The sequence below is a fragment of the Alexandromys fortis genome, unplaced genomic scaffold (assembly GCF_014885135.2).
Source record: "Alexandromys fortis isolate MF-2015 unplaced genomic scaffold, M_Fortis_MF-2015_v1.1 scaffold_7, whole genome shotgun sequence".
NCBI classification, from domain to species: Eukaryota; Metazoa; Chordata; class Mammalia; order Rodentia; family Cricetidae; genus Alexandromys; species Alexandromys fortis.
This window is the reverse complement of record NW_026067920.1, coordinates 1,331,229-1,358,242: the sequence shown is the minus strand read 5'-3', so window position 1 is coordinate 1,358,242 and position 27,014 is coordinate 1,331,229. Positions and strand designations below refer to the sequence as shown.

General features: G+C 51.4%; 1 protein-coding gene across 1 annotated transcript in view; it reads left to right on the top strand.

Annotated features, from left to right (window-relative positions):
* Window positions 1-1,329: 1,329 nt before the first annotated feature.
* CUNH4orf50 (chromosome unknown C4orf50 homolog) overlaps window positions 1,330-27,014 on the top strand; it is a 65,108-nt gene continuing 39,423 nt past the window's right edge. Inside the window, exons 1-6 of the mRNA XM_050141064.1 lie at window positions 1,330-2,168; window positions 7,265-7,403; window positions 10,364-10,909; window positions 18,870-18,984; window positions 19,928-20,046; window positions 21,109-23,550. Of these exons, the coding sequence (XP_049997021.1) occupies window positions 1,885-2,168; window positions 7,265-7,403; window positions 10,364-10,909; window positions 18,870-18,984; window positions 19,928-20,046; window positions 21,109-23,550 (3,645 nt within the window). The 5' untranslated portion in view covers window positions 1,330-1,884. The remainder of the gene's footprint in view (window positions 2,169-7,264; window positions 7,404-10,363; window positions 10,910-18,869; window positions 18,985-19,927; window positions 20,047-21,108; window positions 23,551-27,014) is intronic.

Genomic DNA, 27,014 nt, shown 5'->3' with positions numbered 1-27,014 from the left:
CAGGCAGCTGAGAGCGTGGTCCAGGCAGCATTGCTATGCCTATCCCATCCAGCTGGTAATAGCTTTGAGGGTGCGCCGGGCTCTCGAGCAGGCTGTGTGAATCCAGTCATGTATTCCTCACTGGATGCAGGTACCTGTACTTACACAGTGAGCGGAGATCCTTTCATGAGATGCTCAGTACTTTGTCCAGATTCATACCCTAGGCAGGATTCAAACCCAAGGAGCCAGGCCCAGCACCCAGGGTTTGAGTTGATCTTCCTGTCCCTTAAGGCCAGTGGTTCACATTGTTAGTTCCGCCTGCCTTCCCCACTCAGCCGCAGCTCTTTACACAACTGCCCTGCTCCTGCCCAAACCCCAGAAAACCACTACTAAGAACTCAGAAGGCCTCTTTGCAAAGGGAGAAAGGAGAACCACTCACTTCATCTCTGGAAAGGGTAACGCCAGTATGAGATATGTCCTCAACAACCCAGAGTGGGCACGGGCAGGATGCTCAGACAGTGGTACGTGACTTCCAGCCAAACCCCATTGAGTCCCAAGACCATGGCTGCTCCTTTCCAAGAATGACTCACCCCAAGTTCACCCACTAGCTGGACAACTTCCTGGCTCCATTGAGTGGATTTATACAAAGGGTTAACATAAATGCCTATCTTTATGGCAAGGGATTGAATGCGCAGCAATGTGCAGAGGTGGGAAGGGGAAAATAAGGTTTCCTGTGGGTCCCTAGGGCCACACCTTCAGAGAGGAACACACCTGAGTGCTCCGAGGAAAAGGCGCTAAGACACCTGAGTGGAAACCGCTCTCATTATTCCCTGGGGGAGCAAAGCCTCTGATGTTCACACTTCTGTCTTTTCACCTCTCTGCCTAGTCCTGGCCTCTGGTGTGCTTGGTGGCCTCAGATCTTTCCCTCTATAAACCCTTTGAAGCCATCTTGGACCAGCCACCTCCTGAGCTTGGCTCTTAATAACTGTGACTGCCCTGTGCTCACAGTGAGAGGCCCAAGACCACTGAGCACCTCGGTGAGCATGGCCCCCTTCTACGTGCCGTGTGGCCAGCCACTCCTATGCTATTGGCTATGACCTGCGGTGTGCCTGCACTCCAGGGATCTCTGCCTGTGCCTGCCTGCTGCTCCCTTCCATTCCTGCCTTTTCATCCTCTGGATCCGCCCCCTGCCCTGAACGCCCAGGGACTTGCCTGCTGTCCAGAAGCCAGTTTCGCTCCATACTTGATCTCATAGCTCTCGGGCTGGCATACGCATTCTCAGGTGTGGAGTCAGACCTGGCTGTTCCTTCCCATCTATAGGGCTTGGACAAGCTCTTTCACCTTCTGAGGTCTCCATTTTACCATCTCTAAAATGGTCATGGTGATGCCTACCTCCTAGGGTCACCAGGACAACTGGACTAGGTAGGTGTGAAAGACCGCTCAGTGTGGCATTAATTTCCCATCTTCTTTGCCTGGCAGGCTGTAGGTCATTGGTAAGTATGTGCTATATACAAACAGCGGCCCGGACCCTCATTCACTGTGGTGGGGATGGCCTTGGCTTTCCTTGGAGAACCTGTGACTAATGTGACACCTGAAAACCTTCCTTTTTCTCTTTGTGTGCCTCGCTAAGCATTTAATTCCAGGTGACTGGTCTGAGCTGCATTCTAGCTTGGGTGTGTCTAGCACACCAGCTCGTAAAACGAGATGCTCGTACATATTGCATGACGTTTGTGCGGATGAAACCCAAGCTACCCGCTCATGAATAATCCACCTGTCCTTGTTCTCCTCAAAGGACATTCCCCCGGACCATCCAAAGGCATGGTAGCCACCTTGAAATTTCCAGAAAATCCATGTTGCAGACTCATTCCATTTTTCTTAAGCCTGGGCCAATGAAATGTTTCCAGGATGGAGCCGACAGCCCAGGAACAGACAGAGAAAAGCTTCCGCTACGTCATCAGAGCTCCCAGCATCGATGGCTTTGATGTGATGAACGTGGATGTGAAGATCGACACGTGCTGGGTGTTCCGAGATGCGGAGGAGAGTGACCAGGAGCAGGGATGCCTTCCAGAAGCAACCAGCAGCCCAGACTTGGACACGGGGCTGCTCAGGGAGCAGCTGGAATCCTCAGAGCAGAAGCTGTTGGCCATTGTGGACAAGCATGTGATGTCAGAGTCAGGGCTGAGGAGCAGGTGGGTGTAACCTTGTGAGCATGCTTGTGCAGAGGGAAGGGGGCATTGATGGATTCCCTTGACACCATGATCCTTTGAATTCTGCCTCCAGCTGAGGTTCTGGCCTCACCAGAGGTACAGAACCAGCCTCAGGTGGTCATTTGCCCTCACTTCTCCTGTCGTTGTCCTGTTCTGTGCCTGATCACCATCCACAGGGTCCAGCCAATGGGAGGCACAACAGTGGATGAGAAAGGGGAAAGATAGCCATCTTCCCTTACTTCCTTTCTCTTGTCGTTGTGCCCAGATGATGTGTGCCTCTCTTCTTTGTTGGCCCAACTCCTGCTGTATGGCTTGGTCCAAACCCTGGTCACATGCTCCCTCTGAGTAGTGCCCTAGCTTCAGGACCAGAAGTGGCTCCAGCGTTGCTGAACCAGCTGTCTATCATCTCGGTCTGGCCTCCCAGCTCCTCTATCATCTTGGTACAGGGTACCAAGCCGTTGTTTCTCTCTGTTGAGCCTCTGGAGTGGGCTCTGTGGCCTGGTGAAGCCAACACAGACCCCGAATGGCCATTGGAATCAGGTTTTTTTCCAAACTATATCTTCTGACTTTTTCCTAATGGCCCCTCCTGTCCTTTTCTTCCATCCCCTCCCTTGTTTTCCTCTCTTACACTCCCCTCTCCTCCTCTTCCTGTCTTCCCTTTCTTTGGTGGTTTTGTGGATGGATGCTGCAGGCTGCTAGGGTCCTGCATGTCCTAGAGCAACACTGTGCTGCCAGGTCATACCCCAGCCCTCCCAATGATTTCCTTACTTCCCTTTCTCCCTCCCTCCCTCCCTCCCTCCCTCCCTCCCTCCCTCCCTCCCTCCTTCCTTTCCTCCCTCTCTCCTTCCCTTCATTCATTCTTCTCAAGAGGATGAACTTGCTTTGGCTGCTGTCTTAGAGGTTTCCATGGTTAGCGTGCTTTGTAGTTATAGGTCTATGACAAGATGAGAACCTCATGAAGGCTGCTGTTCCCCTCACGGTAGCTAGGAAGGGAGGTGGGGTGTCCCTGAGAGTTTCTCAAGACCTTGTATGTTAGTTATGTTTCCTGTCACTGTGGCGAAATACTGAATTAATGGAAGGAACACAAGTTCATTCTGGCTCACAGTGGGTTTTAGTCTGTGCTGCCGATCTGTTCATTGATTTGGTCCCAGGGTGAGGCAGGACCCCTGGGCAGGGGCACCTCTGAAGCCGGAGCCCAGGGTGAGGCCAGAGCCACTGTTCTCTTTGAAGATGAGGCGCACATCTTGCAGAAGAGGACCAGGGGATAGGGAGGTAGGATCTGTGGCAGGGTTGAAAGGGAAAAGGGATCACGCTGCCTTCCTTCCAGTCTGACCCCACTTTGAGTTCCTTGAGTCCTGAGATGTATAGAGTGTTGTTACCTCCTTCTCCAGATGGGGGAACTGAGGCTGAAAGCATAAACTATAGGGTCAAGGGTACGAAGAGCAGAAGTAGGGTCTGAATGGCCCACTCAGAATTCAGACACCCAGCTGGCTTCCTGGTGTCTTCCTGGTAGATGTGGTCCACTAGAAAGCAGTGAGTGTCTGGGAGTGCAAATTGGGCTTGCCACAGCCTCAGAGTTAGCATGCGGGGCCAGTGAACTACATCAGTGAGTTAGCATGTTTGCTGTCAAGCCTGATGATATGGGTTCAGTTCCTGGGACCCACATGGTTGAAAAACAAAACCAACTCCCACAAAATTGTCATGTGACCTCATCATGTGCCCTGCTCCCCTCAACAAAATTGATACATTGAAAACAAGGTGATTGGTGCCCGAGAGATGACACTTGAGGTTGTCACTGGGTCTCCCCAAAATTAAAAAATAAAATAAAATAAAAATTAAATTAAAAAGTGATAACATGCCAAAGATTTTTATTATGGAAATAATACAGAGCTGGGTGTGGAGGCTGATGCCTGGAATCCCAGCACTTAGGAGCCTGAGGCAAGAGGACCATTGTAAGTCACAGACCAGCCTGGGCTACAGAGTTGGATCTTGTCTCAACAAATGTTGTTAACTAAAAGAAAGTCATAAAATATGAAAACAACATCGCTGAATTTGTTAGAAAATCTGAAGGAAAATAAAAAGCCCGCTCCTAGCTCACCGGACTGTGTTTCGCAGTCATTTCTGACCGAAATCCAGCAAAGTCACCCTGAGCACTTGTCACTCCTGCTCTGAGCCAGCCCTCCCTGCTCAGCAAGTGTTCCGTGGCTAATCCTTAAAGCTGGAAAATAGGGTGAGAGTATTCTGTTTCACGAAAGAGGCCAAGGCCTGGGATGTGTAGCTGTGCCTGTCTATCCTTAAGGGGGGTAGGACTTGATTCCAGGTGCCCAGAAGTCCAGTTTGTGGTCACTGTGGGCCCATGTGCTCATGGCAGGGCCTCCTGGATTCATGGTGTTCTTTGTGGCACTCTTTACGAGTCTCTTTACAAGCCTCACCTGGTGAGTTTGGTCAGAGAAAAGCACTCCTTGCCCATTTCATGGTCCTGGGTGTATGGGTTTCCTGTGGCTGCCGTGACAAATGGCACACACTTGCTAGCTTTTCTTGGCGGTAGTGATGGTAGGATTGAAGGCAGATGTTCTCATTGTCCATGCTGACCTCAAACTTGCTAAGTAGCCTTGGATGGCCTTGAACTCTTGACCTTCTTGCCTCTCCGTTCTGAGTGCTAAGATTATAGGCATACAACCATGAAACTTGGTGATTTAAAAACAGCCTACAGAGATGGGATTAAAGAGGTGGCTCAGTCTGTAAAGGTCCTGATGTACAAACCTTAGGACCTGAGTCTGAATCCCCTACACCCAAGTAAAAGCCAGGGATGGTACACACCTCCAACCACCATGTTGTGAGTCAGAGATGAGGAATCAGCCGGGCTCACTGGCCAGCCTACAACAAGTGAATTCCAGGCTCAGTAAGAGTCCCTGTCTCAAAATAAATTTAAAAAAAAATGGAGGGTGGTTGAGGAAGACACACCATGTCCACCATTGGCCCACACACATATGTATGCTTTCATTCACATAGTGTCTCCAAAACAAAACAAAACCCAAACAGCAGGAGCCCTGGCTCAGTCGATGAATAGCTCTGGAGGCTGGAAGTTAGGATTCAGGCTTAGCTCAAGTGGTCGATAGGGTCTCACCCACTTCAGATGCCTTTGGGACTGACTCCGAGATGTTTGACCCTCAGTTCTCTGTTGAGTACCCCGTTGGCCCCCAGCCCATCTCCGAGCTGCAGCATATGCCGTGCTCTGGGCCTCTGCAGCTTTCCTCCTGATGGCCAGCTCCACTCAGGCCTCCTCTGAGGAGCGAGAGGCCGAGTGATGCTCCAGGACCCATCTCCTCTCACAGACTGACTTCACCTGCCCTGCGGCTTCTGTGCTTGTGAAGGGTGCTATCCTTCCTCCACGGATCAGGGTCTGGAGTATCTGGAGCCTTCTGCACTGTATTGGTTGCTGTACTGGCCATCTCTTCTTGCTCCTGTCAGAAACAGTCTTTGTCTCCTGAACTGGAAACACAGGTTTCTCCCCCAAACGAAAAGAATGACTTCACTTTCTCCTTTTTGGTTCTTGGCGCATGTCAGAAACAGTGAGAAGGTGCCAGTTCTGCCTCCTGACTGATTCGCTCGAGGCGACTTACTCAAGTGGGATAGGGGAACCTCCCCAAGGAGAGGAACCCTTAGTTGTGTTTTGAATTTGAATTAAGACACCATTTCTTTAATCTAGACAAAATCCTTTGAGTAGAGTGCAGCTGTCTGTATCTTTATCTTACAGATGAAAATCTAAGGGCCGTAGTGGTAAATTAACCCAGTTAGGCTCCTATGGTGGAAAAGACAGAGGCAGGAAGCAGATCCTGCCCATCTCTGTGGATCAGGGACTGAGTCGGAACAGAAGGTCACCAGGTGGTCTTGGGTGAAGCATGCACAGAAATGGGAGATGGAGGGCTATCTCAGGCCAACGTGACCTAGCATGGAGGCAGGGCTAGCACCTGCGGTGGGAGCACTGCTCTGACTTCCCCTTCAGGTGTCACCATCATCCTGCCGAGTCACCTCTTCTATCTGCAGTCAGCTAGCACAGTCTCTGCTGCTCATGCAGACAGAGCTCTGCGTGGCTCAGCCGCTCCCCGTGTCAGTCTCTTAGGCTGCTCCCAGCGTCTCATGCAGAAGGGCAAGTCACACAGACATTTTTTTTTTAAAAATATAAATCACAGAAACCTTCTGACTGTCAGTCATTTCCTTAGAAGACATTCATAAGCTTGGGGCTAGAACGGGAGGCAAGAATGACTAAGGTTAACAGTCCCCCCGGAATCCACAGTCTGTGAGACCTGGGGAAATAACCCATCTCCCAGGCCCTCAGTTTTCTCCCGTGTGAAGAATATTACCCAGAGGCAGGTTAAGGTGTGAGCATTCGTCCGATAGTGCAGAAAAACTCTTGGCTGGATGACCTCCACTCAGAGTCTCTTGGCCTCATGGATGTGGGTTGCTAAGTTAGGGCTGAGAAACACTTGTTTTGAATGTCATGGCAAGTGACATTGTGTATGTGTATACACACCTTATGTAGCATGCATATCTGTGCAATACCCATCTGCACACATGGAGAGGCCCAAACAGGACGTGAGCATGTCCTCCTCCATTAGTGTCCACTTTATTGCTTGAGACAGGGCCTCTCATTGAAATGGAAGCTTACAGTTTGGCTAGGCAGGACGTCCAAACTGTCTCTGTCGGCAGTGCTGGAGTTATAGGCACAGCCTTTATGTGGGTGCTGGGGATTTGAACCCAAGGTCTTCATGCTTACCAAACAGGTGCTCCTACCAACTGAGCCGTTCTCCCAGCCCTGCAAGTAATGTCTCTGAGGTAGAGCAGAAACTTTCTAGTAAGATATGTATGCCTCGGATGGTGGCTCACTCCTGTCCTCCAAGCACTGGGAGGCAGAAAGAAAATGAGTCTGGTCCACAGAGAGAGCCCGAGTTGATGATGCATGTGAGGGCTTTACCATGAGGTTCTCAGGCCAGTAGCTGGGTCAGGTGACTGGGGTGGCGGTGGTGAGGTTTACAGTTCCAGCCCTGAGTGAGTGTTTCCTGCCTATGGTCCTGCAGGGTCGAGGAACTGGAGCTGTCGGAGAAGAAACTTCTCCTCAAGGTAGAACAGCTGAGTGCCCGCATAGCCCAGGAAAGAAGCGCCTCGCTCTACGCCCAGGATCAGCTACAGGCACTGCAGAGGGAGCTGGTCAGCCAGGTTCGTATCTCTTCTACTTCCCAGTGCCTGGTCGTGTGGGCACCCTGGGCCTCAGCTTCTCTGTCCCCCTCCCAACTTCCCAGGCCTCCTGGGGAAGTGTGGGTGTCAGCATGTTGGTCCCTTTCTCATGCCTGGGCCCCCAAGGACAGGAGGTGGCCAATGTGGGTCTCTGTCTTCAAATTGCTGCATGCAGGCGGGGACGGAGGGAAGATAAGAACCCCGTCTAGAGTGGTAGGGGGACTTGGCCACATCGTGGGTGTGATAGGAAAAAGATACTTCAGAGACCTGGTGGTCGACCTTTCCAGTCCTTGCTGGGAAGGGAATGTGAAGTGTGAGAATTAGGTGGACCAACACGGTGCCGTGGAGGGCTGGGGAAGGGGTCGTGCAGAGAGGGAAAGGCTGAGAAGCACAGCAGGTCCTCCAGCGGGATCCCGGTAGAGTTAACTTCCTAGCCAAGGGGCCAGCACTAGGAGGCCCAAGGAAGACAGCTAAGGCTTTGTGGGGCAGGCAGGCAGGCAGAGCACAGTAGACAGCTCCACCAAGAAGCAGAGTTAAGGGTCAGGTTTTGGAAGAAAACCCTAGTTCTACTGATGAATTGGTTGTGTGACATTGGACAAGTGACACAGCCTCGACAGGTCTCAGTTCCCGCGTATGGAAAACAGGAATAATATGGTACCACCCCTCAGGCGGTCATCTGAGTTAACTAAGGAGAGGCATGTAGAGTGCTCAGAGAGGTGGGTGTGTCAGTGTTACCTGCATCTGCCATTCTTGCTCATTATAAGAATTACATTGAGGAAGAAATAGCCAATGGATCTGGATCTCTGCGATAGGTATTCTATGATGCCTGGGCACCGGTTTCAGGGATTTCACTTTAAAGCACAGCTTCGGGGCTTTGAGATTACAGGGTGCAGCCCGTTCATGGGATGGGAACTCAATACGAACAGGTGGTGCATGCGCTGAAGGGAGCGTTGTTTCTCGGGTCTTGTTTAGCTGTGCCTTTGTGTGTGTGCATGACATAGGTGATGATCCTGGGTATCTCTGACAGCGGACATGTACCCGCGGGACAGCCAGGGTACATGACGTAGTGTTCACCGACACGGAAGTGGGAAGTGAAGGAGCCCACTCAGCTCAGCGCAGTCCTTGAGTACTAGGGGGTTAGCCCTCCCACCTCTCCTCTGACCCCTGGAGGCAGAGTCAGGTTAAAATGGCTCCTTGGCTCACATGCCTTTAGCTTCTCAACCCCTGGGGTGTCTTCATAGCAGGGTACAGGCTGAGGCTCTGCACTGGGGACATGTGGTTTCTCTGAGGAGACCTTGTAAGGGTTTTTGAGCCTTGCTCTGGATACATCTGGGATTCCCCAGGGCAGTTGGGGACAGTCCTGCAGTGGAGATGCTTGTAGGGTAAGGGTGCCATGTAAGCTAATTGCGTTGGTGGGATAAGGGGTGTGGGGGAGGCCAGGGAGCTATATACCATTTCCACATGCTTCCCTGTTGTTACTACTGTCTTGAACAACACAAATACACTAAGGTGGACCTCTCCAGAAGCCTCTTTACAGATGCAGTGGCTTGGTCAGGGTCACATGTGGCCCAGATCACTGTAACAGTGCAGTCCAGCCCACAGCCTTAACCTCCAGTCTCTCTGCTTTTGGGGGAGACATTGGCGTGTGGGAGCCAGTAACACAGGGATATGCAAACGGGATTTTGGCATCTCTTGTGTCTGATCTGTCACAGATGGCGACTTTGCTCTGGTCATATTTCCAGGAAGCAAAGAGGCCTCATGCCTGCAGTGAGCTCTGGTCATCCTGTGAGTGCCAAAGGCCCACCCACTCATGCCATGGATCTCCATGCATCCAGAACCACACAGACACCCAGTACAGAGTCCACGCCATCTTAAAGCCAGGAGAATTTTCCATCCAGAAAACACAACTCTAGTTTTCATTCCCTCTCCACGCCCTACCAAAAAAACTGCCTGCAGAGCCAGCCTGAGCCGGCCTTGTACTTCCTTTCCTCTATGTACCCTGTCTCTCACCTGCAGGCTCTCTGGCAGCAGAGGGAGCAGGTAGCTAGTGAGAGAAAGCTTACCACAGAGGCAGTGTTTGCCTGGACAGAACGTGAGCACCGAAGACTCCCGTTTTTTTCTGGGTTGTGTTGCACCCCAGTCTGGTTCACTGAATATGATAGGGAGAAGGCAGGGTGTCCAAATAGGGATCAAATGTTCCCTGCTTAGGCAGGTGGCCAAGGGACGGAGAGAAGTCAGACACAAGGCTGCCGTGCTGGGCCCCAGAGCTGGCTGTTGTCCCATTTATTTAGTATAGACTTTTTGCTATTCCGTTATACAGGTAACTTCTGAGTGTGTGCTGGGGCTAAGGACAGCCCTATTTGGGGGGTGGGGAGGCATTCACAGTTGTGAACAGCTGCTGTGGCTTCCTGGCCCCTGCTCAGCTCACATCACTGAAGTGAGAGGTTCTGGAAAGTTCTGTGGAGTTTGGAAATTGGTGTGAACTGTTCAAACTGAACAACTTCAGAGCCATCTGCAGGGTGTATGCCCCTCCAATCTACTGCACACACAGACTTAAGGGAGCTCATGGAGCTCCTGGGCTCAAACTAGGGTGAGGTGAAGGCGACTCTTGTCTGCAGTGCTAGCAAACTCAGTAATCAGCAAAACTTAAAAATTGTGTATTTATTTTGTGTATGCACATACTTACGCCACAGTGGTTAGAGTCCAGCTTGTGGGACTGGTTTGCTCCTTCCACCACGTGCGGGTCCTGTGGAACCCAAGTTGGGCCTTCATGCTTAGTAGCAAGCGACTTAGTCTTTGAGCCATTGGTCCTGACGTAAAGTTTCAATGCAAAGTACCCACTATGCACGAAATACAGGAATGTTAGGGAGAGAAATCAAAGCGAGCAAGGCGCGTGCCTGGGGCTCGGGGTTACCTGACGTCCCCATCACCACAACTCCTAGGTGCGGGAGGCGAAGAGCGCGGCCAGACGGCAGCAGCGGCTGCAGGAGCGGCTGCAGCTCAAGGACGAGGCCCTGGCACGGCAGGCGGTGGCCCTGGAGCGCTGTGGGCGGGCCCAGCGGTTGCAGCTGGGCCTGGTGCGGGAGCAAGAGCGCGTTCTGCGGGCGCAGGTGCAGCGGCTGGAGCGCGACGTGTGGCGCCTGGGCCGTGCCGCGAGCCTCCTGCTGGCACAGCTACAAGCTGCGGACCCGTTGCCCAGTGAGGGCAGCTCCCGGCCGCAGATTCCGGCCGGTTCCCTAGGAGCCTCCGAGGCCACAGAGCTGAGTGTACTGCGGTTCAGGGCTGAACGCGCGGAGCGGGAATGGGCGGAGGCGGTGCGTAGGCTGCGGAAGCAGAGCGTCACCAAGCGGCAGCTGCGGGAGCAGCTGGAGGAACTGCGCTGCTGTGTGTATGGGCTGACGCTGTCGGAGATTGGCCTGCACAGCCAGGTGGAGGAGCTCGCCAAGCAAAACAGGCGCCTGCGGGCCCAGCTGGGGCACGGTAGCCCGGTAAGTGGCAGGAACCCAGGACAGGAATGACTGCTTACCCTCCTCTGACTCCTTCCTGTCCAGCCACTACCAGTCTATGTCCCCACCATCCATATATACAAGGTCACCACTGTCACATGGCCACTCACTGCCCATATGGCCGTCTACTCATCTGCCCGCCATTTGATGTCTACCCATTTGTCCATGTACTTGCAGACTCCCATGTCCAACTACGTACTCTACCCCACAGCCAACTTCTGTTGTTCTCCTCCCACTGTTAAGGGTTTGAATGCGCAGTGGCCCTCCTCCCCAACAGGCTCATATGTTTGTGCCCTTTGTCATTAGCTGATGGTCCTGTGTGAGGAGGTGGTGGAACCCCACTTAAATCCGGCAGGCGTGTTCAGTCTGAAGCCCTCGGGTTGCAGTCTCTCTGGGATAGCTATGAATGCAGTCCAGCACAAAAAGCCAAGACTTAAAACACTATGAGGGTATTTAAAAAATAATAGCCACGCAGTTCACAATGTGAACTTGGTAGTGACTATATCGGAGTCACAATGTTGAAAGGTTAGAGACGCCTGCTAGGAGGTGGGGCCTGGATGGGGAAAGTGGGTTTCTGGGGTGGCCTGAGGTTCTAGCTCAAGGTTTCCGCCTTCAGGAGCTTCCTGTACTGTGAAGAAGCAGAACCCACACTCCTTTCCCAGCCACTCCCAGCCCTGTGCCTTCCTTGCCATCACTGTAGCCTCTACGTGGAGAGACAGAATAAATCCTTCATCCTTTCGGTTGCCTTGGCCAGGTATTTTGTCACGGTGGCAAGAGAAATAATCAGTGTGTCCCCACCCTAAACTAGTCTAGCCTTTGGTACCCAGTCCAAGGCACCCACAGATTCAGTGTCGGAGACCTGGTTTATAGATAGTACCTTGTGGCTGCCGAGTAGTCACCTGGGGGAAGGGCATGTGCTGCCACCCCGAGGGGTCCGTTCCTACTTAGTCACCTCCTCACATTGTTGCCTTGGTGATTAGATTTCAACATATGAATTTGGGAGCAGAACAAACATTTGGGCCTTGACAGCTCTCTATCCTGATCCCCATTCACCTATATCTTCCCTGTCTGTCCACTCATGGTTGCCAGGAAGCCAGATTCTCCTCATACCCTTCACAGTTTGTACCTCTGTTCATCCATCTCTTTGTCACTGAGTGGGTTCCTACAGTGTGCAACCCATGTGAGAGACAGGTCCTCAACCCACAGCCCCTACCCCAGGGCACTCGCTTCTCCCCTGTCTAACCTAGTGATCATTTTATGCTGTGTCCTCCCCTCTTGGGCAGGTCCAGCATCCACTGGTTTTTGCAACCTCCATTACCAGCAGCAGCACACAGGGGCCCCAGGGACTGCAAAGAAGAAAGCACCAGGGGTTGGGCTTTTTCTGGATCTCTTCATTATTAGCTCTTTAAACATGGGTATACTTGACGGAGGGGCAAACATGTACATTTAATATCTTCCAGATGTATTCAGAGCTTCCTTTCAAAGCTTGTAGCTATAAGGGCAGCTGCTCTCAGGGTCCTTGCTCCACAGAGAGGAAGCTGAGGCTCTGGGCAGCAGTTTCTCACCTGTTGTCACACAGCTGTTGAGGGACAGACAGATCTGGAGGTTGGCATCGGGATGATGGCTCCAGCTGCCTTAGCCCTGGGTCCCTAAAACCATAGCAAGTTCAGATTCTTTAAAGAAGATGAAACATTTGGGAGATAGAGGCAAGAGGATCAGGAGTTCAAACTACATAGCAAGTTTGAGACCTCCCTAGGCAGTGTCAGATCCTGCCTCAAACAAAACACGACAAAAACAGACAAAAGAAACCAATGGGAGTTGCTCGTTTAAAGCATCAAATGTATCTTTTAATAGGAAACTGGAATACTCAAGTTCTCGGGATAATGGCCTGGCTCTTGCCTGGGCCAGCTTACTAATGGGCGTCTGTGTTCTGCTGTGCATTTTCACCGCTTTGGCTCCCGCCTGTTCCCCCTGTGCACTTCTTGTTCAGCCACTAAGGGGAAAACAGTGTACACTTACCATTGTCTCCTTGTAATTCTGAAAATAAACGATGCGCACATGGAACTTGTCATCTAGAATCTTTTCTGTGATTGCCATAAATGTTCTTTCAATTAGGCAGTTGGCCCGAGGCTTTATTCTCCCATCTCGCCATCATCCCAAATTCCTTAAAAACACTTCTCTGAGAAGAGTGGGTTCCTAAATGCCTGGTAGAGTCTTGCTCCTGTTTGTCCATTTCCTGTCCTTTCCTGTAACCCCTCATGTATCAGGTTGTTTCCACAAAGCTAATGAAGGGACTGCAAGGAAGGGCAAGTGATTTGGTCACAGGCACCAAGACAGCATCAAGATGGGCAAGGAATCGCGCCTCCCTCTGCTGGCCTCCCCTCTGGATCGGGGCGAGCGTTAGTAGCTCTTTGGGGTTTTGGCTCTTCAGTGGCTGCATCAGATAGGATCTATGTCCTCAGCTGGAAAGCCATCACAGTCACAGGCATCCATGACCTCAATGTTGCTTGCTTTCCCTTCAGCAGGCCCTGCACCCCAAGGAGCTACATCTCACTAGGGCCTCGACTATCAGAGCCAAAAGATGTCTACTGAAGGTCCCCTACGTTGTCCATAAGCAGTGATCCCCGTGTGTGGAGCAGAGGACAAAGCAGAGGCTGCTGTTAGAATCCATGGGACAGGCAGCACTGCTCAGTATGGCATGGGGGAGGTACTCCTCTAGGGAACTGCAGGGGGATCCCTCTTAGGGGACAGTGGTGATCTACATGGGCCAGGATATTCTTGGACTGGTTAGTAGACTCCTGTGCCTCAGCATCCTTATTGTGGGATGGGACTGACACCCACAGACTGTGATGCTCAGTGAATGAGCTGCTCAGTGAGGAGATGACCACAGTCATAGGCACTGTCTGCGTGTGGCCGTGTTGCTGTAAGGAATAGAGATTGGGGAGCAAGAGGTATATAGTGAGTATATTTAGGGACGTGTGCAGCTGACAGTCTTCACAAAACTGCCATTGCCCACAGCTGGGTCTTCTCTGCAGCCAGCTGATGGGGGGGGTGGAGTTATTAGCCCTCACTTTACAGGTGAAGGAACTGGGGGAGGTGGGGAAAGTCACATGCTCCAGCAAATGGAAGAAGCCAGGCTTGAAGGGAACACAGTCCCCCACCCCGGAGACAGCACTCTGCTTCTTACTTCTGATGCACTCTGGGAGTTGTGCTGTGAGCTATAGTGCAGGCATTGTGAGAAGACATGTCAATTGCTTCTTAGCCACAAAGCACTTGCCCTGAAAGGCTCTCTTAGATGTTGTAATGCAGCCAGGGAGGCACTGATGTCCCTGTCCCTAAGCTGAGTCTAGAGGAATGAACTTAATTTGCCCAAACTCAGATCGGTGACAACTTTTAGAATAGGTTGTGTAAAAGCTACATCTGCAGAGGAATGGGTCACTGGGAGGAGTTTGGGGGAAGGGCTCCTGCCGGGGAAAGGAGCTGGGGAGGACGGTGGGTGTGTTGGCGTTCTCTGCAAGTGTTCCCTGGGCTTCTGCAGTGTCTCAGGCACAGCGCTAGGCCCTGGGACTGGGGGGGGGGTGATTTGGGTGTGGACCTGCTCTTCAGAAGCTTGGAGGGGAGATAGACACAGGAGAAGCAGTGGTGGTCCTGGCTTCTAAACAGCTACATCAGAAGACAGACAGATGCTATGACCTGGCCTGGAGGGTCACTGAGAGAGGTTTATGCATAGAGATGGGAAGTCAGTCATGTCCTCTGTCATCTGGGAGCTGAGGAGCTGGGGTGATGGGCATTGCTGGGTGCTTTCTGTGTCTTCCTGTCCTGCAGTTCTCACTGTCCCGCAGGGCACATAGAGTGAGCCCTGGCAACAGCTGTAGGGATGTTTTCACTGTTGGAAAGAGACCCTTGCTTGTACCTCTGTAGGACTGTGTCACTGCAGGTTTGCTGTTCACTATGAAGCAAACTCTATCAAGAAATAGAGTCAAGAGGGCTAAAGAGATGATTCAGTGGTCAAGAGCCCTTGATGCTCTTGTAGAGGACCAGGGTTTGCTTCTCAGTGCTCACACGGAATAGATCACAACTGCCTGTACCTCAAGCTGCCGGGAATCCAGTGCCTTCTTCTGGGGGCTCCTGCACACATGTTTCAGCATTTATGCAGGCACACACATATACACATAAAATAAAATAAATAACTCTCTAAAAGAATACTTGACCACAAGTCAAGAAATAAAAGTACTTGCCTAGCATGTGTGAGGCCCCCAATTCCCAGCAAAACACACACACACACACACACACACACACACACACACACACACACACAAAGAAAGCAGAAGGAAATAGTCAATACATGCAGCTTTTAAAGGAGCCGCTGCTCTGCAGGGTTTGGGCCTTTGTAGACCTAAGCCTTTGGGGAGGGCTGACAGTCAGTGAGTATCAAATGCCGTACGAAGGCCTATATTTCCTGTGCGAGCATGAACCTCCATGAATAGGTGTTTGCTAGTCTCATGGTTGTGACCAAATACATGACAAGAAGCAGCGTAAGGGGGGTTCAGTCCCAGTATGGTGGGGCAGGCAGGGCAGGCAGCAGGGCCATGGGCAACTGGTCAAGCACAGAGTGGGTAGGCAGTGGGGCCAGCTTATCAGGTGTGTACTATCATAAGGCTGACCCCGGTAACTCACTTCCTCCAGGGAGGCTACACTTTCTGGAGGTTCAACAGCCTTCCGAAACAGTGTCGTTAGCTGGGGCCAAGGTTCAAACGTGAGCCTGTGGGGACATTTCACTCTCAGACCACAGCACGCGTTAAAGAAAGGAGTCAGCAGCTGCTAAGCAGCTGTGCGCAGCTGTCTCCATCTCAGTGCTGTGTGCCGCTGACAGAATCAGAAGTAGCCTCAGTGTCCAGCGAGATGGAGCTTGTGAGGTCTTGCTTAAGTCAGGGCTTCTCAAATCACTCATGACACCTCTCTCTTAAGACATTCTCCCACAATCTAGGTTTGTCGGCCTATAAAATAGATGCATAGGAGCTGGAGAGAAGGCTCGGTGGATAAGAGCACGTGCACCTCCTACAGAGGACCCAGGTTTGATATCCAGTGCCCATATCAGGATGCTCACAACTACCTCTGACTCCAATTCCTGGGCATCTGGCGCCCTCTTCTGGCCTCTGAACATACCCACCTCCCCAATGTGTGCATAACTACACACAGACTCACAGATCCACATAAATAAAAATAGAATACATTTAAAAATGGGTATACATGTCACATTTAGTGATGATAAGTAATACAAATTTTATTTTAAACAATTCTTATATATATGTTTACCATTTACTAAAAATGAAAGCAAATTTTCATACAATGAGTTTGCATAAGGTCACACAGTGTAACATGGGTCAGTGTTACTGGGAACACCTCATTTTCATAGATTATTTGATTCTGACTTTGTTTGGGGGAACTACTGCCATTTTTTTGGTGACATTTAGTTGTACAGCCTCGTGTGGTTCATGACACCCATTTTAAGAAGTGGCAGCTTAGCAGCTATATGGGCAGAGAATGTTAGACAATCCCAAATCACAGCAGGAGAGTTTGGGAAGATTTGGTTCTTCTAAACTATTGAATAAAAAAATGGTACAGCTGGGCGGTGGTGGCGCATGCCTTTAATCCCAGCACTTGGGAGGCAGAGGCAGGCGGATGTCTGTGAGTTCGAGACCAGCCTGGTCTACAAGAGCTAGTTCCAGGACAGGCTCCAAAACCACAGAGAAACCCTGTCTCGAAAAACAAAAACAAACAAAAAAAATGGTACAATGCTAAAGTTTACATTTTGTGCAAGTGGAAGTCTTCTATGGTCTGTGCTTTGAGAAAAACCCAGAAAGATGTACTGTGACGCATAAATGCTTGTGTCTAGACACCTCTGTATCTCACACGGGGAGGCAAACCAAAATCCAGGCTGTCATTCTCTCGGGGTTGGGCAGAGCACAGTCCTGGGAAGGATCGAGGCTGGATATGGGAGCTTTTCTCCTGTTTTCCTTTTGACTTGCCCTGTGACCTTAGACAAGTTCCTCTCCCTCACTGACTATTGGTTTAATCACTCACAAAGTGAGGGGTAGACCAGAGGGAAGGTATCGTTTCAGTGTCCTAGCGTGCAGGATGCTGCCTAGCTGTCTCCCTGGGGCAGAGAGCGTGTGCATTTTCTGCGTCTGTGTCCCCAGCCTCAGAAGCAGGTCTGGCCCTTAGCTGGGGCTCAGCAAATGTTCATGAAACCATCTGGGCAGAGAAGCACAGTGGTAAGCGCCATGGTGAACGCTGGCCTTGGCGGAACATGACAAACTCTGATCCCAGCCTTTCTTTCTCCACCTGCCTGTTCCTCCTCTCCTTCTGCCCTCTATTTTCCTCACCCTTACTTGGAGCTTGAGCTTTTCTTTCTCTTCTCATCCCACCTCGTTTTCTGCTTCATTTAGTTTTTTTTTCTGATCTTTTCCTCCATCCTTTTCAACCTTCCTGCATTTGTCTCTCCCTCCCTTCATCTTTCTGAATTTCCCTCTTGTTTTCATGGTAATTTTTAAGCTGCAATTGGGACTGTTTAATTATGACCAGGTGAGAAGCGAGTGGACAGAAACAGAGGCAGGGGACAGGGCTCTGAGCGTAGTTGACAATAGCCTGTCTGGTCAGGCCACTCTGGGTGCAGCCCGTTGTCTATTAGGAAGCAAACTGGTGCGCATGCCCTCCGGTTGCTAGTGGTTGGGGTCGAGTGTTCTTATTAGTCTTTGTTGGAAGCTTCTGAAGGAATCTATGATGCAGCTGGGACTGAGGATTTATAGGCAAAAGGATGCAGCACAAACCATTGCACAGACAGATAAGAGGTCACCAGCACAGAGTGGCTGAGGGAGGGACTGCTGGGGAGGATGATGGGGGCTTGATTTGTGAAATGATCAAGGAGGCCAAAGAAAGCCTCATGGGGACTTGACCACTGCTTCTGCGGGACACGAAGCCTTTCATCTTTCATGCCATCTTTCATGGATTGCATGCTCCAATGTGGGCTTGCCTAGGACCACTCAAATACACCTTGGCTTACCACAGCCCTGCCCCATACCCTGGGGTCTACAGTCCCTGGCTTGAACACAGAACAAGGCATATGTGTGAGACTGGGAGGAAGGGTTTTTTCTCTTGCTGGAGAAGAGTGAGAAAGGGAGGCACTTGATCTGGTCTGGTTTCCAGGTTAATTTGCTGGTCAAATCTTCAGTGGAGTGGGCACAGGGCCAGGAGTCAGCTACAAAGAGGCCTGTATGACAGCTGACTGGCTTGTAGGAGCCTACCCCAAAGTAGCAGAAGGAACAGCCTGTGCAGAGGTCCAGAGGCAGAGAATGTGGCCAGCATGGTGGCAGGCTAGGAGGCCACCATGTCAGGGGCAAGAGCTCACAGTGGTCATGACAGCTGGAACAGCTCACGTGTAGTCTCCAGGACCATGTTGGGCATGTTCCTCTCTGCTCACACAACTGGCCTCCTGCAGGTCTGTGGCTGGGGGACACTTCCCAGATCACTGGCTACTGTCACCTTTAGGACTTGCTCACAGGGAAACATTCAACATACCTGGGCAGATTCCAGCTTTCCCCAGTTGGGACAGAGAAACTACACAGGAGCAAGGCTGGGACTCCGCCCCCATCCACACCTCTCCATACAGTCTCCTGTCTAGATGTCCAGACTACTCCAAGGACAGACTGCCACCCCTTTAACTTACTGAAAGAATGTCAAGAGTCAACAAGAACACTGTGGCCTGGTAAAACAATGGCCCAGGTTAGGTTCCATGGCCAGCTTTGAGCCCACCACTTTCTGAGTCTTAGTTTCCTTACTTTGGAGGAGTCTGACCATTGCTATGAGGGAGCCTAGGCATGGGCTTGGAGTGGACAGGTCAACCAGGGCACTTGTGACTCTTCAATTCTTTGTCTCTCTCAAGGGTGCCTCGGGCTGTGCCCAGAGTGACTCTCTGCCCCTGCCCAGCGCAGAGGTGCTGGATCCCTGCAGCAGCCGAGGCTGCCACAGTGATGCTTGTGGACTTCAAGCCCTCGCAGGTTTGTGGATGCTGTGGTACATAGAGGGGCCACCTGACATCCCTGTGATAGGCCAGCTAGCTTAGTCCACTGTTATTCTCACAGTGTTGGGCAGGGTGATTTGCTCCTCTTACAGACAACCCAGGGCTCAGAGAGGCTCAAGGTCACACAAGCTGGTCAAAGCAGAGTCAGTGTGTGACGTTCCAGGGGCCATTAGCTTAGGCTAATTTGACGCTTAAACTTATGCGCTCAGCTCTCAAGGGGTGCCCACCAGCTGCAGGCTGGTAGTGGGGTGTTGTCCTCACAGAGACATCTGTGGTAAGTAAGGATCACTCTAGCCACCTTTTACCCCAGACAGCCCCTTAGCTTGAGGATGAGACTCGTGACTGTCAGTCTGAGAATCACTGGGGCTTTAAAGTCCCTGGTCTCTAATGTTGGGCATAGTTTCTCACCTCCCTACTATAAGAGATCCTGCTTGCTCATCCTCAGCTGTCAAAGCATAAGAGTAGCCCAAGCCTCATGATACCCAGGACTTCCGGTTGTAGGAGGAGGCAGCTGATGTCCCCCTTTAGTCACGTCTGCGGTGGGTGGGGGACAGAGCTGTTGGATAGGTCAAGGTGTGTTGTGACTTGGCGAGGCTGCTCCTGAAAGCTCGGCAGGTTTGGGGGAGGGGGTGTCACCCTGCTGACAGAGGAGGATCCTGAGGGTTCAAAATGCTCCATGGGCATCGTCCAGCTGTGGTCCATGGTCCATCCTGAGAGCCAGTTCCTCTGCTCGCTGTTGGTAGTCATTCATGTCTTCCAGGCTCAGGTCCTTGCCCGGCAGAAGAGTGGGGCTTATCAGGACTCACTGTGGGCTAAAAGACCCGAGTCAAGAGAGACATCTCTCAGCTGACATGGCTGTTGGAGGCCATTATGATAAATCTTCTAAGAGTGATTTTAACCTTGGGGTCTTGCTGTTCTAGGCCAGCTCTCAGAAAAGCCCCATAGCCGTGTTCAAGATCAGCCAGACCCTTGCTTGGTGATGCCAGCAAGTACCATAGGCAAGCTCCAGGAAGACCTGCCAGGGTCTGAGCCTAGACAGGTGAGGCCAGAGGGTTCTGCAGATAGGATCAGTGGGGCCTTATAGCCCTGCTATGTGCTTGGTGATGTGGCCACCCTGGGGAGGTTCTTCTTGTTAGAAAGCTCCAGATTTAGAAGAATATTCTGGAAGTGATTGAGTGAGAGGTTTGAGGGGATGGGATGCAGTTTGCTGAGACCTGGACTAAGAAGTATATTGGGATCAAAAGAAGCCAGACCAAGCGCCGGGCCTGGGCTACTTGACTCATGTTGCCCTAGTGAAGCCCTCTGACTACCCACAGAGCTGGTTCTGCCTTCCTATCCAGAGATGATGAGACCGGAGGGATGCTGGGACCCCCCAGAACTCCCAGCTTCAGAGGTACAGAGCCCTGGTCTCCTCCTTCTGTACTCTGTATCACTCCAATGTTCTGATCTCAACTGGATCTGAATTCGTCCTAATGCTGTGGCAAACCACTGACCTCAGCTTCTATCTCTTATCCTAAGAAACAAAGCTGAACTGGGAGTGGTTTCCTGATGTGACTCTGTGGTTCTAAACCTCATCCATCTATCCATGCATCTGCCCATGCACCTATCCATGCATCCATGCATGCATGCATCCATCCATGCATTTGTTCATTCATTCATTCACTTCCTGAACTATCCCCTCTTGCAGTTGGCTTCATGTAGTGGAAGGAATCCCCCACACTCCTCTGTCACCCTGAAATAGCATGTACTCAGGTTCGGTGCCTTATCTGTGTCTGCTAATTCCGTTATCTCTAATCTCCTCACTGTCTTAGAACTCGTGTCCCCGCTGCCTCTGAGGCCAGGAGGTGCTCTAGTGGTTGGGTATTTGTGAGGAGGCACTGTTTGGTTTGAGGTGAAGGGGTGTTCCTTGAGGATATCTGGGAGAGGGAGAATCTTGAGCAGTGGGAAGAGCTCAGGTAGAGGCCCTGAGGTGGAAGAGCAGGACATGCGTGCAGCTCTATGAGCAGGATCAGAGAGCACTGGGGGCGGAGCATGATCAGCTGTAGGTGGGGCTCGGCAGGCAGAGACTGGCTCATACCCCATCTCCTCTCTCCACCTGCAGGGCGCTCTTGTCCAGCCCCACCTAGATGGACAGATTCTTCGGCTGCTGTGTAGCTGCCCCCCCGAACCAGGCATGGATGAGCGACTTTGCCCCTTGGCAGGAGTTTCAGAGAATCTTCAAGCCGCTGGAGCCCAGGATTCCCTCCTACTGTTACCCACATCCGGGTTCCCGCTCTGGGAACCTGCTGGAGAACCGCAGCCCCTACTGCCACCTCTGCTCTGGAAGCATCTCCTACAAGAACTTCAGACCCAAGAAGAGATGGACAGCAAGCCGTCCCCTGCCCCTGAGGTTGGGACACACCCTGACTGGCCTTGTGATCTGGCAAGGAGCCATGTCGCCTCCTTCATCCAAAAGTCTCCGCTCATTTCAAATGGTTCATTTCCCACAAAAGAGTCCAAGGAGCCCAGAGACACGTGGAAGGAGGGAAGCAGGCCTCCAGTTGCAAGTACAGAGAAGTGGGAGGTGATGGGAGCCTTGGGTGTGATAAAACCAGAGCTTGACGACAGGTCTCTGCTGGACCCGGAAAACAGTGAGAAGCTGATTGTGGACACCGAGGGCCAAGCCCCAGAGGGCATACAGGAAGGGAGCAGGGCTTCAGAGACCGAAGTCATCGCCCACTGTCCTTGGCTCTGGCCGGAATGTCAATGTCTTCTACTGACTCTGCATAGGACAACCTCTAAGTCACCAGAAAGTCCTGGTCCCCTGAGAAAGAGATGGGGTGTGGAAGGATGTGGCTGGGAACACTTGGGAAAACTGTCACCAGAGAAGGAGGAAGAGGCTACCGGTGCTAGTGCCCATGATACGAGAGATACAGAGCCAAATGGTAGCCAGCTTTCAGCAGGAAGGGGCAAAGAGGTCTGGAGGACGACACAGGACAAGCAGGGCCACCAGCTGTGCTTTGGAGACACTCACATCCTGCAAAAGAAGTGGTCTGGGGAAGAAGAACAAGAGGAGAAGATGCAGCTCCGAGCGGCATCCAGCCCAGCTCCACTGGGTGTCTCTGAGCAGCTTGACTCCAAGTGCCATGCGGGTCAGGAACAGAGACTACCAATGGGTGATCAGGATTTTCTGGAGTTTCCCAAATGGGCCCCAGCAGGTGGCAGCAGTGAAGGTCCTTGCCCCTCTCAGACTCTGACCACAGGACAGGGCAGGAACACCCTCCAGCTACACACACTGGAAAGGGAGGTGGGGGCCTGCTTCCAGCAGCTGGACAACCTGAAGTTTGTCTATGGCGATCCCCAGGAGATGTCAGCATTGATGAGAAAGAGCCAGAGTGTCGCTTATACAGGGTTGGACACTGAGGGGGATCTGTGCCATCAGCAGGCCTCAGCCAGTCAGGATCTGAACACAAAATCCAGCAGGAATGGCGAGGGAGTGAGGCTGGAGGAGGGTATGGCTCTGGGCACTGGAGAAGTTCTTTCAGGACCAGCTGAGGGGGATAAAGCCAACTGGGGCCCTGCAGAGCTGAGTGGGAGCCCGCTCCCCCCAACGTGGTGTACCCGCAAAAGGGTGGGGAACAGCTTCCTTCAGCTCCTTGACACCCCAAAGAAAGAGAGAAGTCAGGTTTTGCTTGATAATGCCAGGCTTCAGGGAGCCCAAGAAGAATGTCACCATGAAGGATGCCATTGTGAGAAAGAGCGGGCCAGAGAAGTGGCCAAGGCCCTGAGGCTGGAACAGGCAAACCTATCACTGCAGGAAGAGCTGGTCCACCTCAGGCACGAACTGGACCAGTGTCTGCAGGCTGTGTCCGACCTGGAGGACTGTAATGGGAAGAGTTACTGCAAGATTTCCCAGCTGGAAGAGGAGAATGAGAAACTGAAGAGGGACCTGGGCCGGCTGCACAAAGCCATGTCCAAGAGTGTCAGGAAAGCTGGAAGCAGGATGGAGCATGTCACCCTGGAAAACAGGGAGCTCAGGGCTCTGATCTCAGAGCTTGGAGTCGGTTACAAAGGGCTGATAAAGGACACGATGCTAGGGATAGAAGACATGCTCTGGGCTCTGCAGGGGGAAAACCAGCACCTTGTATGCAGGGTCCAAGGCCTGGAACGGGAGGTCCTGCAGATGAGTGGGGATCCCAGGGAAGCAAAGTGGTGTTGCCGGGGAAACTTCAAGATGGCAGGAGACAAGGGGCACATGGAAGACAAAGAGGTCCAGGTGACTCTGCTTTCAGGACAACTGGTTACACGAGCCTGTGGGCCACCCTGGGATGAGGAATCAGGCGTGACTTGGGGGCAGGTAGGACCTTCCTTAGATTTGAAAGGTTCCAGATGCGGGGCTGTTGCTAGTTTTGCCTCATCAGTCTGTGGAGTCACTACAGGGTCTCAGGAAGCAAACGCCAACGGGGCAAAGGGAGACGGAGCTCGGCTGCAGAAAGAACAGGAGACACCATGGTGTTCCATGCGACAAGGACAGTCTCAGAGGTCCCTGAGCTGCAGCCTCCAGGTATGTTGGTTTGCCTTCCCTCCTGTATTGCTGACTCTGCAGTGGGGTACCCCCCTTAAGACCTAGGCATCCCTGTGGCAGCCATATAAGGGAGTTAGACCTCCAGCCCCATTTGCTAGATGACAAAACCAGGCAGAGAAGTGAAGGGGTTTGTGTGAGGTCTCCTGGCTAGGGAGAGTCGCAGCTGGGATTAACCCAAGCAGGTTGGCCCAAGATCTCCCTTCTGACTTGCCAGGTAAGCTTGACCCTCCCAGTTGATCCAGAGAAGAAAGGGTGTGGGGGAGGGCTTGCACTTTGAGGTCGTACCTTGGATTTTCTCAAGTGGAAAATAGCTCAAACAGCCTGAATGAATCAACATCATTCAGGTTGGGTCTTAACAGTTGTTGCAGACAGAACAGTGGTCTATGGAAGGTAACACAGCAGGGGAATTGGGTTGGTTCTGTAGAGACCTGAGGCTTTGGTGTAGGCGTGGGAGTCCCTCTTCTGACTTGCTCCTGCCCCCTGCCCCAAGACAAATCTCAACTTGTCTAATTCCCAAGATGAAATGCTCACATTGTTAATGTCTAGGGACCCTTCATGCTGAGACTCCACATCCCTCCAGCATCCTGCCTCTCTCTCTCCCTTTCTGTGTCTCCATCTGCTCCCTCCCCCTCGCTCTCCATTGCTGGCTCCAGCTTCCCTCCTTCCTCAGCAATTCTAGTCACTATCAAAGAACAGCCTTTGGATTTTTACCAGTTTTCCTTTACTGTCTGCACTTCGTCATGTGTGTGTGTGTGTGTGTGTGTGAATGTGTGTATGTGTGTATATAATTCTTTCTCTTACAATAGCTTATATTTTTGTACTTTGCTATTATTGTTCTAGTAGCCACTTTAGAAAGTTCAGGATGTATCTGTCATTTAGATTTGCCTTAGATTAATGCCTTTGTACCATGTCCCAAATCATGCAAAAAAATATTTTAGTAGCTTACCTTTGTTAATTCTTTATTATCTTGTTATACATTGCTTTGATGTGTAATAAGCCTCATGTCATTGTTGCTGCTGATTTGAGCAGCCATTAATCTTTCTTGCAAATATCTGCATGTTTTTGTGGTGTTTATTCTTCCACAAGAATTTGGAGGAATGTGTTGTTGTTGTTATTTCTCTTAGTGAGAGTTAGCTGGTGGCTGACTATTTTGCGTTTCTCTTTATGAAACATTGTTCTCACTAGCCTTGAAGATGGTTTCTCTTAGATTCAGCACTGTGGATCAGCAGCTTCCCTTCACACAGCACTCTGAAGGCTGCCTTCTGTTGTCTTCCGCCTCCCACTAGCTCCATTTGGAAACCAGTTGTCATCGTCATTTCTTCCATTTCCAGAAGAAACGTATGCTATCGTGTCTGACTGATTTGAAGATTTCCTGCTTATCTTTGATTTTTGGTGGCTTGATGGATCTAGCTATGGCTCTGTTTCCCAAGCTCTTTGAACTTAAATATTTATGCTTTTCTTCAGACTTGAGAAAACTTTAGTTATCATTTCCTTAAGAAAAATTTCCATATTCAGAGGTACATATGCATGTATGTGTATAGTGCTTGTGTGTTTGGGCATGTGTGCTATTGTATGCATGTGTTGAACAGTGCATGAGTGTGTAGTGTGTATGTGTGTGCAATGTTTGTGTGTATATGTGTGTGCAGTGCGTATGTATATGTAATGCATGTGTGTACAGTGCCTGTATGTGTGCAGTGCATGTGTGTGTGTGTGTGTGTGTGTGCATACCAGAGGTTAACTCTGGTGTCATTCTCCTGGACCTATCCACCTGTATTTTTCATTCCAGACAGGGTTCTTCTGGGACCTAGAACTCCCCAACAAGGCTAGAGTGAGTAGCCAGTGAGCCACAGGGATCTGCCTGTCTCAGCCTCCCCAGTGTTGGGATTACAGATCCCAAGTGTGTGCCACCACACTTGGCTTTAACCATGGGTGCTGGACATAGAACCCTGGTCCTCAGCCCTGCAGCAAGCACGTTAGCCGACGAACCAGCTCTTCAGTCCCATACTTGTCCTTTGGTCAGTTTTATTGTCCTAATTTCCTTTCACCTTCTGTAATTCCAGACCCTTTGACTGAGTCTTTTCCCTTTTGAAAAAGTTTATCTTAGTTTTGCAGGCCTGGTATTCTGTTTTGCGTTTTCTATTGACTTTAATTGGCTAGCTGTGTGTTCTGTTGTGACCCACCTTTGATAAACTCACCCAGTGAGCTCCCGATTCCATTCATAGCACTTTGTGCATCCATTTCCTTATTTACAAAGGAGAGAACTGTGCTCTGAAACAGTTCATCTTGTCAGCCTTTCACATCTGACTTTCAAATGTGAAAATACGCTAGCCACGGCCACTTTATAGATCTCCTCCCCTCCCCTCCCCTCCCCTCCCCTCCCCTCCCCTCTCCTCTCCTCTCCTCTCCTCTCCTCTCCTCTCCAGCGCCGGGATCATCTCTCGGCCTGCTCCTGTTCGCCTGATTTTTGGCAGGTTTCCACACATGTTCACCACTCAAAGAGCTTTTGGTGTAGGCCCTGTGTGTGATGTGTTGTAGAGGTCGCCGGCCACCTCTCCCTCCCAGCAGCATTGTGAGCGTCTCTTGCTGGCCCCTCACAAGATGGCTTCTGGTCACTGTATTCCTGTGTAAGTCTCTCTCAGTTCCAGGGTATGCGGTGTCTCTCCCAGTGTGGCACTTGCTCCTAGGACATCCACCCTTCTGCGATGTTGGCCACGTTCCCAGAGTGTTCAGTGAGATGACTTCACCTTGGCTCAGCATGAACACTGCCACCTTCTCAGGAGTGTGTGGCCCCGCGGCCCTGGTGGGTCACCCTCCCAGTGAAGGACGGGAGGAAGGCATTTCTAGGGCAGCGTTTGTTTTTATCTGTTTTAATGCAGCTCTCCGTTCTCTGTTCTCCACACCTGGCTGTCCTTCCGTACCCAACTCCGGCTCTCACCCTTCCTCCCAGCCCTGATCTCAGCATTGGAACTAATTTCCTGAACGGTGCTCTACAGTGAGTTTAAGGGAGAAGCCTAGGGGTTCCCACACTTGCCTGTGTTTAATCCCCCCACCCCTCTTGCTCCCCTAGTCACTTTCCAGCTCAGGCAAAGAACTATTTTTGTGTTTTCTCCCTGGATGTCTTGGTTTTCAACAATAGCTATTCTGACTTGGCCTGGGAAGATCTGGAGATCAAAGGAGATGGATATAGATAGAGAGTTTCAGGGCCTTGCGAGATGGCTGCCCCGGCTCTGATGCAGTGAAAAGTCAGGTTTGCTGAATAATAAAGCTGAGCCGGTGTGGCTGTCACAGCAGCCAGGCCTGTGGCAGGAGACGGAAGGTGGAGAATCTGTAGAGAAAAGGAGGTCAGGGCTGGCAAGTTAGCCTCGCCCTGAGGTGGGGTGTGTGTGTGTGTGTGTGTGTGTGTGTGTGTGTGTGTGTGTGAGAGAGAGAGAGAGAGAGAGAGA